Source organism: Aegilops tauschii, chromosome 5 (genome assembly GCF_002575655.3).
Source record: "Aegilops tauschii subsp. strangulata cultivar AL8/78 chromosome 5, Aet v6.0, whole genome shotgun sequence".
Lineage (NCBI taxonomy): Eukaryota > Viridiplantae > Streptophyta > Magnoliopsida > Poales > Poaceae > Aegilops > Aegilops tauschii.
The window spans coordinates 62,863,667-62,875,182 of record NC_053039.3 but is presented as its reverse complement, the minus strand read 5'-3'; the positions used below and the strand labels follow the sequence as shown (position 1 = coordinate 62,875,182).

Below are 11,516 nucleotides of genomic sequence, written 5' to 3'. Positions count from 1 at the left end.
TTTCTAGGGACTTGGTTGCAAGATTTTTTGTTTGTGCGGATGTAAAAAGAATTACTAAATGATTTTAAAATTAAATGATATCATTATCCCACGATCGTCAGTGTCTACAAGAAAGGGGAGACCCTCCGCTTGGCTGACAAGAAGTAGTCGTTGTTGCTGCTTGTCAGGTCATGTCAATGTGAGGTACTCCAAGGCACCTACAATGTTACGGTATCTGGTTGCATCTTCAATGTCAAGTTTTTCGCCTTTAACCAGAGATAGTTTCTCTATCGTGGACAATGATGCAGCACCTTGCTTACACTTCACTATGTTTAATCTAGCTAAGATTTCACTAACACTTAGCTTAAGAAAGTTGTATCCACTCTCTAGCCCTATGTACCTCAATACCAAGGAAACAGTGAAAGCTCCTCTAGATCCTTCGGTGAAATTTGTGATTGAAGTCCATGAATCAAGGTTGGAACAATTGATGGACTAGACCCTGTAATAATGATGTCATCCACATATACTAAGATATATATTAGTATCCCCGTCCTTTTAAAAAAAAGTAAGGTGTTGGACAGAGATGATGTAAAGGGAAAGTAGTGGCTATACCCAAGATTGCTGCACCCCCGCTGCACCCACCTATCCAGCCGTTTGAAATCCTAGAGATGTGTGCGCTGGCCTGTTGCGTGGCAGAACTTTTTCAAACCATTTGTTCTGATTACCTATCTTACTTTCTATGCCCACATGAACACCGAAAGATTCCCTGCACATCTCTCTCTCCTCTCACCCGGTTTTACCACTCTCTCACACAAGCACTCTCTTCTGCATGCCCTCTCTCTCACAGGTCGCACTCTTTCACCTAAAAAACAAAAACCTCTCTCTAACACACAAGTTCTCTCTCTTGTTTAAAAAACTGGAGTAGAAAACGTAGAGTATGCATGTCTCTGATGGACTCTTTCTCTCACTTCTTTAAAAAAATACTCCCGTCTCTCTCTCACTTGTCTCTGATAAGTTCTCTCTCCTGAATTTCTCACTGGCAAGTTCTCTCTCGGTAAAAAAATCTACACGCATTCTCTGTAGTTTTATGTGGTCTGTGTGCTACCCCACCTTTTTGTGTCTTAAGTCTGCAACAACTGTAGGGCACAGTCGAGACAAAGCACATAGGACAAACAGTGCACTATTCCCTCTGTTAATCATAATTTAACCTTTGACGTGTCAGTTGTTCTTGGAACAGATCTCGAGAAAAGCAGTACAACATGGACGGGCTAGATAAGAGGGTGCAGCGTGGGTGCACCAAACCTGGGTATAGAAAAGCCACTCTCAGGATGTAAATCCTAGTTCTTGAAGCCTGGAACTGAAACTACAATATAGAGCTCTGGGTGCATGTTTGAGTGCATACAATGCTTTATCCAATTTACAAAAATAGTGTGGGTACTCCTTTTCTTCATAACTTGGTGGTTTTCTTATGGACACTTCCTCCTCAAGAATACCATGGTGAAATGCATTCTGGACGTTAAGTTGTTGAAGACATCAACCTTTGGACAAAGCAAGAGACAATACAAAATGTATGGTGGCAGATTTTATAACTAAACTGAAGTTGTCTTCATAATGTACCCCATAGCTTTGTCTGAAGCCCTTGGTAACCAGACGAGCCTTGTAACGACCAACTGTTCCATCAACTTTATTCTTTATCTTGGACACCCATTTATAATCAACAATATGTTGGCCCTTCACAGGAGCAAGGAGGCACCACATATGGTTTTTTCGATCAAGGCATCAAATTCTTCATCCATGGCTTACTTCCACTTGGGATCATGAGCGGCTTCCACATGTGACCTTGGTTCAGCTGGAGTCAAAGAACTTGATACAATCTTAACACACCATGTCATTGGGAAGCACCTTTGGTTTTGATATACCATGTTGCAACCGTGTACGGACAGCAGGTGGTGTAGATGTGCCTCCAGCTGCAGAAGGTCCGGTGTAGTCCAGGACGCCATCCACCCGAGCAGAGGCATGTCTGCCTGGCGCATCAGGATCGTCGGCATCACGAGAGCTATATCTCGCCTATAGCGAGATACGTGTTCCCCTGGCCTGAAGCTTTTATCCCTCGCGTAGGTATTGGACCGGCCGTTTTCATTTTTTCTATTCGCTCGCTCCTCGTCTGGAAGAAAGACCCTCATTAACTCTACTATTTTGTTGGTTTTCTGCAGGTTTTTTCGGGGTTTGTTTTTTTCGAACAAAAAACTATTTCCTCTGTTTCTCTTTGGACATTCTTCGGGTTTTTTTTCGGTTTCTTTGTTTCTTTCTCATTTTCACTCTTTTCACTCTATTTGCATTGGTTTTCTTCGGTTTTCAACTTTCATTTACTTTCTTTCTTTATTTTATTTGTTTCTTTCTCGGTTTACATTCTTTTTCTTCCTTTTTCTTTGCTTTTCATATTTTTCTTTCCTGATTTTCACTAATTTGCACTTTTCTACATTAGTTTTCTCAGTGTTTTTCTTTTAGTTCATTTTTTTTGTTTCTTTCTTGGTTTTTCACTTTATCTTTGGTTTTCGTCACTTTTCTTATGTTTCTTTGTGGGTTTTCATTGGTTTTCCTTTTTTACCACATGTCTAATTTTTTCAGTACATTGTGTACATGTTTAGCGTACATGTGAAATTTTTTTTTTCATACACGTTGAACATTTTTCTAATACACAATGTGCATTTTCTTAAATACATGTACTAAAGATATTTTTCAAATACATGGTACACATTTTTTAAATATACATTGACATTTTTAGTGGCCTCCTCGCTCCTGTCTTACTACACTGGCGTCGTCGTCGTCATTGTCGTTCTCTCCCGCGTGTTGTTGCACTAGCGCCATCGGCGGCATAGTTCCTCTCAACCACCTCTCCCATGTCCTACTACACTAGTGTAGTCGTCGTTCCTCTCGGTCTCCTTTCTAATGTCCTGCTACACTAAAGCCATCGCTGACGTCATTCCTCTCGGCCTCCTCGCTCGCGTCCTACTACACTCGCGTCGTCGTCATCATCGTTCTTTCCGGCCTCCTCCTTCGCGTCCTACTACACTGAGGCCGCCATGGCGCGCGCACTGCATTTTTTCTCCATCATCCTCTGCATCAGTGTCCTCCTTGTTACTCCACACTAACTTTCTCGGCGGTAGCGGTGCTAGCAACTAGTTCACTGTGCCGCCGATGGGATCGCTCCCCCGCGACTCCGTGCTTGTCATGTCGGACGCGGCGGCGCTACCGCCGCCCATCTCTGTCGTCGAGGCACCTCTAGTGTAACACTATGTGTTATGCGTAGCTGTTAACTCTTAATCATATCCAGCGTATGCAACCCAACAACGTGCACTAGTATGAGCACAACCAATGCGAGCAACCAAATGCGATGCGTAGAGGCATCGTTACGATGCAGGGAGAGGACATGCAGGCAACCAATCAACATGCAAATGTTGGTTTTTTGCATGCATATGCTCAACCAGGCCCAACTGGGACACGTATGCAAAGTGGCAAAAAATAATGCAAGTAACCAAACGCGCCCTTGATGTCTGTACTGCAGCACACAGTCTAAAGAACTGGTGTTAGCGTAGAACTGGGCTGCTCTACTGTAGCGAATTTCAATTAGTTAATGTAGCGAACTGGAATTAGTTACTGCAGTGATAGTTTTTTTAAGTGTACTTCTTTAAACTGTATACTTTGAAAATGTGCAAACATTTTTAAAATTTCTGAACAATTTTGAGAAAAAGGAATATTTTTTGAATATGTCTACAAATTATGAAATTCTGAACAAATTTTGAAACTGCGAACATTTTTTGAATTTTTGAACAAATATTTGAGAAAAGGAACATTTCATGAAATTCGAACGAAAATTCATAACTATGAACCTTTCTAGAATTTATTAACAAAAAGTGCAAAATGGAACTTTTCATCAAATTCCGAACAAAAAACTGGAACCACAAACATTTCTAAAATTTATGACCAAAATTTGGAATCATGAACATTTTTTGAATTGCCGACAAATTTTAAAAGAATGTGAACTTTTTTGAATTTGTGAACAACTTTTTAAAACTAGGTACATTTTTGGAATTCTTGTGCATGTTTTGAATTTGTGAACAAAATCTATAACGGGAACAGTTTTTTTTGAAATTGCTGCACATTTTTTGAAACCTGAACATTGTTTTCTAAAGTCTGGTCATATTTTGTTAAGAGGAACATTTTTTAAAATCGGATTTTTTTTGAAATTTTCGTAAAAATAAACAATAAAAGTAAACTTAAAAAGGCAAAAATAATAAAGAAAATGAAAAAGAAAAACAGAAACAGATTCACGAAAAAAGAAAACATAAATAAAAATAAAACCAAAATAAAAAGAGAAACCAGGAAAGAACCGGTTTTGGAACCTTCTAGAAGCTGCGAGAAGGTTCACAGATGGGCCGGCCCATTGGATCGATACCAGTGTGCGGTACGTCTTTCCGGAAAGCAGCGCGGAAGAAAAAAAAAAGCGAACAAGGGGAACTTGAAGCTATCCTACGGGCCCAATACAAGTAGGTTTCGCTGTGGGTGAGCCATTGTTTGCCAAAAAAAGAAAAGAAAAAAGCGGTGAGCTGTCGGTGCGCGTGACCCACATAAACGCTACGCGCAGGCCACGCGTTACCTTGTCCGGATCGGACATGGAGACATCGCCGTCCTCCTAGCTGCCTATATATACATCTAGTACATCCCCACGTACTCCGCTCGTCTAGACATCGATTCCCCGTCGAGAAAGAATCCGAAGCCAGCTCCAGCCTACGCGCGTTTCTCCCCGGCCGACCGACCCAGCTCGCACGCACAACAACGTTCTGAGCTCATGTTGACGGCAGTAGGCGCACGTTCCGAGCCCACGCCGACGGCCACCCGCAAGCGCCCGGCGGCGGAGCGCGTCGCCAACGGCAACGGCGGCAAGAAGGCCCGATACTCGTTCGGGAGCATCCGCGACTACGAGACGCTGGAGGTGCTCGGGGAAGGCGCCTACGGCCAGGTCTTGAAGGCGCGCGACCGCCGCGGGGGTAAGAAGGTGGCGGTGAAGTGGATCCGCGCGCCCGACATGCCGGCCGTGATCCGCGAGGCCGGCTGCCACGCGGCCTGCCGCGGCCACCCGTCCATCGTGGACATCCTGGACGTGGCGACGGACGCCGACACGGGGGACATGTTCCTCGTCATGGAGCTCGTCGCCGGCGGCCTCACCCTGCGCGAGCACCTCTACAAGCCTCTGTCGGAGGACGTGGTGCGCGTGATGATGCGGCAGCTCCTGGACGCGGCCGAGAGGATACACGGGGCCGGCGTCGTCCACCGGGACATCAAGCCCGAGAACGTCCTCGTCACCATGTTCGGCGAGCTGAAGATGGGCGACTTCGGATCGGCGACGCGGCGGAAGCCGCCGCGGGTACCGTACGAGGAGTGCCGCGTGGGCACGCTGATCTACACCTCGCCGGAGCAGCTGGAGGGAAACCGGTACTACGGGCAGGCCGTGGACATGTGGGCGCTCGGGTGTATCATGGCTGAGCTGTTGGCCGGCGGGACCCTGTTCGTGGGAGACACGGAGGAGGGCATGGCCGCCGAGATGTCCAAGCTACGAGAGCAGATCGCCTCCACGGGGAAGATGCACTTGGAGTGGTTCCCGGATCTTTCGGAAGCCGGGCACGACCTCCTGACTGGCCTGCTTGCCTTCAACCCCGACGAGCGGCTCACGGCGGTGGAAGCGCTTCACCATCGGTGGTTCAACAAGGCCTCTGCTTCGTGACTCTGTTAAGTTAATTAGCTTCATTAGACCGATAGACGAAATGTTCAATGCATTGCTCTGTAGTGTCCCAGAGTTAGCTTAATGATCCTGCAACCCTTCTGCAGGTTTGTTTTGGGGAAAAGGTTTGGATAAATTTAAGCGTCTATGCACGAACTTAATTGAGATATAATCTATGTGTGCTGTTGTGCGCATCCCAATTTGAGACAAATCTTTGAAATGCACGATGGACTTGCTACTTATGCAAATATGCTGCAATGTACAGAACGTATTATATATTTCTCTTCCATTTATCCTTCAATCGTTGGTTTTTCATTTTTCATAATCAGATAACTGCACGGCAGTGATCACTTTTTTTCCTTGCAATATTCGAGTCCTCGGTGACTCAAATGCTTTGTTCAAGTCACTTGTCATGGTTGCTTTTTTCCCCACAGTTAAGAGTGATTGAAGCTTCGAGGGTGGCATGTCAAAAATACTCCCTTCGTCCGAAATTATTTGTCACAGAAATAGCGTAATTTTGGAAGCGCATGCGCCGCTGCAGAACAGAACAACATAAACAATTCAGTTGTATTCAAATAGTAATACTAGTATATAACAAAGAATGCACATACAACGCCATGAAGAAAGAAAACCAAGCAGCCAACAATGCACTTGCATAAGCGCGACAACGATGTGAGCACCATTGCACACACAATATTTACAAAGTCTTCGTTTAATTGGGAAAGAATCAATATACTTGTAATGTTGAATTAAGATTTACTAATAAGACAAAAAGAAACCATTGGACAAAATTGTTCTTCGATGTTAAGGTGATAGCTGTGAATAAGTCTGACTACTTGGAAAAGATAGAAGAATAAGACGCATTTTCTTTTCTTTTTCAAATTCGCGTGGTATGGTGAGTTTTAGATGGACGAGGGAGATTGCGGTCGAGTGGGGGAGTGAGTTCACAATCATCACCATCAACTCCAATTTATAAGATAGTAGAAAATTTGGGGGCTATGAACTCCTGAAAGACACTTATTTTGTCTCTAAATATTAATCACTCTAGTTTATCCGATCCAACTAATTTCATTGCATTTTTTTATCTGCCATGAATCCAGATATGTGAAATGGTTAATGTCGTTTTAGTTTATTGCTAGATCATGGGAATCTGCTCATTAAAGTGGAAGAATATCAAGATCCTTTAGATGTGTTTGGTTCAAGTCACAGGGTGGAATGTAATGGGTGGAAGAATCTGCTCATTAAAGTAGTATTATTATTTTAACAAATTCCGAAAAGATATTACCTAATTTGTAAATTTAAAAAATATTAGCCCGTGGGCCTCGCTCAGGCCGAAGAGGCACTTTTCGGCCGCACTTAGACCGAACTTCGGTCTTCGGTCACGATTCGGCTGAGGAGTGGCCGTTCTGGGCCGAAGATATTAACTTCAGGCTCGCCCTAACCGAAGAGCTATCTTCGGCCTACACCAAGCCGAAGAGCGCACCTGCTTCAGCTACAACAACTACGCTAGCGTGTGCAAGACGGAGGACATCCCCGACAGCCAGTGCAACACGCGCCGCCTCCAGCGCAAGTGCTACTGCAAGAGGGTATATGTGCTACAGCCCAAGCCGACATCATCTCCTACTGAATCCGTGCCGTTAGATCGCTTACGTTCGTCAGATGTTCGTGCGTTCCACTTAGAATCTCTACTACTATAAAAACCTGAGTTGGTGGTGATGGTGTGTCTGCCATCGTGCATTCACAACCGTCTGATCGATCTGATCTAATGGACACGGTGAAATCTGGTCAATTTTGCAAACAGACGCCCGCCACTTCCATCACATATTTGCAGATAACCCCCTGCCTTTCCCGTTCAGCCCCATGGCCCCCATCTCTTCCCCACGCCCACCTTATCCAATCATCTCAGGAAAGGCATGCCGCCGGCAGCGCTGGAACCGATCTGGCGCGGTGGCTGCCGTCGACGCCGTGTGCCCCCGGAACCTCTCATGCATCCTCTCAGCCACACGGCCCACCAACACCATGGCCCTCTCGTCCATCTCTTCCACCCCATCCCCATCTTCTCCGATGCCGACCTCGGCAAGCATGCCGGCGACGCATCTCCTGCCCCTTCCTCTGCGCATTAGTCCCAGCGCCCAACATCTCCACACCCCCTCCTCCTCGCCATCTCCTCCACCCCCTTCCCCGTCTCCTGCCGCTGACCGCCGCCGGCTATGTGTTGCTTCCTTGGCGGAGGCGCTTCCGCATAGTCCACCTCCTCCTTCCCCACTGTCACTGAAGCGCCCCATGTGGAGGTGCTATGCTTGGCTACTGCCTCTCCTTCCCAATCCTCATCCCTCCCACCCGTGCCGCCTCCAAAATTCATTTTTTTGTTACCCATAGTTCAATTCGTGCGCTCAGGTCGAACTCTCTAGAAGGGACGAGGATCTAGAAGCCAGTCTTGCAGAGTTGCAGTCCAATATAAATCAAATGGGTAGGCAGATGGGACTCAAGCTGCTTGTACTACACCTCAAGAGCCACACGCTCGTCACGCCAATCTGGAGGTGAATCTAGCTGCTTGGCTACCCGTTTTCTCATGGGACTGGAATACTACAGGCCGTTATGTTTAAGTAGTGATTGTCTGATGCCCTTTTAGGTCAGAAGATAGATGAGGCGAGATCTTCAGAGCCAATATTGTTTTTCACATATTTTCTAATTAAGCAAACAACGAAAAGAAGGGCATACTATGGTTGACAAATGATTCCATGGCCTATTTGTAGATTCGTGGTGGTGTTGTACACAAATTCAGGTTCGCTGTGCATATGTAGCAAAGTGTTCAGTCAAACATGTCTACTTCGTTCTTGTTTGTCCTGGAACCATTTATAAATGTGTGCTCAAGCTATAGTATATATGTTTTTTCGATTCATGGCTGCCATTTATCTTCTCATTTAAGTTTGGTGTGCCTAATATACTGGCACACAATGAGCAATGTTGAATACTTGGAAGAAAGGTAGCATAATATATTATTTTGTCTTCTACAGCTGTTCCAAGGAAAGGAGCAGTTCTATTAAGGATGGATATGATAATATGTATTGGAGAATGCTCGTCGTCCTGGTAATTTCGGAGATCTGGCATCAGCACAATCGTCTTATCTTTCAAATTTTGTAGTTATCGGCTCCAACGCTCGCATGTCTTGCGATTGCGAAGCCAATGTAAGGAGTCTGATGCGCCCGCTGGCGTGCATTCCTTCAGTGCCTCTCCTCTGGCATCAACCTGAATGACCACGACAATCGCTGAATGTGAGGTGACCATTGCTTTCAATTCATTTTTGTGTTTATACTGAAGTGATTTGGTGTCTGTTTTGCAGGATAGTTTAACTTGCGAGAAAATACTATTGCATTTTAAAAAAGCGATTATGCTTGATCTTATAAGCAATATTGCATTTAAAGAAGTGTTTCTCACTAAGGAAGGTAATTATAATAAGCATAAGAATCAGCACGTGATTGTTTTTAGGATAACTGAAATATGCAAAAAAAAAAAAATGCCAGAAGATCCTGATCTTACTAAGCACAGAGTTCTTGGCTTAAGTACCAGGCAGTAGGTGACTGGTTTTCATGGCGTTACAGCCAAATCTTGCTTTATGTAATGTAAGAAGAGACTGAAAGTTTGTTCTATTAAGCAACAATCTAATGATATATATATACAGCAAAGGTTGCCTGCAAGAAGCATTGCCTTCTGTACGTTGAGCATTTGTTTGTATATCTAAGCTCAATAAATTGCGTTTCACAATGACAATTCAGATATGTTGTTAGTCGTTCGGCTTAGCAATTCCAGAAGTTGTAGTTCCAGCCAAACATCTAAATACTGAGCTCAAATTGCAGAAAATACTGGGTGTTCAGTACTTGATTTTGGACTATATGTTCACCTATCTCTAGGGTGCCATGATCTCATCTAAAGGATCTTTTGTACTAACACATACCTTGATGTCGACATCGACAGCAGCAGAGATAATATACGCCATATAATCTTGTAAACATATGTGTAGATCAGTACAAGTACTTTCAGTCTTCCTCCTTGTGAATTAGTCTTTCAAGCTGTAGATGGTCAGGAGCCGCCTGAGCCCTGCAAAGATAATGTTCAAGCTACAGCTTGAGTCAGAATTTGTACGGATACATGAAAATGTGATGTATGCCGAGAAAAGGTCTGTTTGCTATACAATTCAATTTTTAGCTTGCAATTGCAGTTAGAAGTCCAAACCGCAACTCAAGTATGTTGTTAATTTACGGTGAGCATCCACTTGCAGAAGATTTGTGCCTGGATGTGCTAATTGACAGTGAAATGTAGAAATAAGTTGCAACTTTCAATGTCCATCTGATATGTGAAACAAGAATTGTTACTAATTCACAACATGTATCTACGATTGTGAGATGGGACACCATGTGCACAGGGGAGGCAACACAAGGTCGAGAGAAAATCCCATGTGGAAAGAGATGCAACATATGGCAATCATTACAAAAGTTATTTTTTTGTATATGTTGTAATTATTCATGCAAAGGTTACAGGCTTGATGCACAATTATAAGTATCTGGAGGAGTTGACGAAGCGTGGAGTTTTTTCTTTACAATACAAAGAGTATGAGTTAGGAGACGTTGAAGTGCAACTACAGAGCAAACATGACATAGGTGAAGCTTTTACTGGAGAAAGTCGCGCAAAGTTTTTTTTAAGGAAAAGTTGTGTTTTCTTACAGCCGTGGAGTAGGATCCAGATAGGGAAGGGAAGGGGCTAGAGCAACAATAGTGTCCTTACCCATTAGACTTTAATTCTATGTACCTCCTAATCATTTACCCGATTACTGCCGAAATAGAAGAAGAAAGATGAGATATGAACTTGGCTCCTGAGCTCAAATAATTGCAATAAAATTCAATGAATTCTTAATGTTTCGGAAACAAACATGTTGGGCTGTTCTAGCTGTGTGCTACATTTCATGAATTTTGCATACAGATAAAACACTTGAACGTGCTTGCCTATTTTCATTTGTATTCACTATACCCCTGATACTTATGAGCTCAGCACCATAACTGAATATCTGAATAAGATATGGATATTTTTAATAGTTGAGAGGACCCTCCACATATTTTGTCAAATAAACTACTCGTGTATCAATGCATCCTGATGTTCCGTGCAACGCGCGCGGGCATCTTCTAGTTAAAGTACGTAGTAGACTGTTCATCTGCATGGATGCATGTACGCTCGGAGGCATGCTAGCTTCATGGAATACGATGCATTTTTGAAGCTTCCTCCTCAGCATGCTGGCGCTAGCGGCAATCAAGGCGCCCGTGCTGTTGTGTCTTGCCTGCTGCCTCTGCTGCTGCCATGCAACCCGACGCCGAGGATCACCCCGGCGAGCGCCCGTCTTGCACTCGCGGTCGGGCAAGTCCTCCGTCTTGCACACGCTGTCGCCCGTCTTGCACTCGCGGTCGGGCAAGTCCTCCGTTTTGCACAAGCTGGCACAGATGCTGTCACTGACACAGCTGCCATCTTCGGCTTGGTGCAGGCCGACGACTGATCTTCGATCAGGACCAGGCCGAAGAGTGCCCATCGGTCGGGCCGCAGCCGAAGTTAGTCTCATCGGTCCAGAACGGCCACTCATCGGCCCAAGCGTGACCGAAGATAGTACTTCGGTCTAAGTGCGGCCGAAAATGGCCTCTTCGGCCAGAGCGGGGCCGACGGGCTAATATTTTTGAAATTTCCAGATTTGGTCATATATTTTCGGAATTTGTTA

General features: G+C 44.6%; 1 protein-coding gene and 1 long non-coding RNA gene across 2 annotated transcripts; one reads left to right on the top strand and one right to left on the bottom strand.

Annotated features, from left to right (window-relative positions):
- Positions 1–4,709: 4,709 nt before the first annotated feature.
- LOC109741514 (putative cyclin-dependent kinase F-2) lies at positions 4,710–5,930 on the top strand. Its single transcript, XM_020300607.4, has one exon. It carries the CDS (start codon positions 4,829–4,831, stop codon positions 5,759–5,761), a length of 933 nt encoding a protein of 310 aa, XP_020156196.1. The 5' UTR covers positions 4,710–4,828; the 3' UTR covers positions 5,762–5,930.
- A 2,608-nt stretch (positions 5,931–8,538) lies between these two features.
- LOC120964333 (uncharacterized) lies at positions 8,539–10,851 on the bottom strand. The gene is made up of 2 exons (XR_005756225.3): positions 9,714–10,851; positions 8,539–9,007 (listed from the first exon to the last, which is right to left on the bottom strand). It is a non-coding gene; the product is annotated as an uncharacterized lncRNA (long non-coding RNA).
- Positions 10,852–11,516: the final 665 nt, after the last annotated feature.

Excerpts from the sequence above, each read along its gene's own strand:
- LOC109741514 (XM_020300607.4), top strand. The coding sequence starts at position 4,829 with ATGTTGACGGCAGTAGGCGCACGTTCCGAGCCCACGCCGACGGCCACC.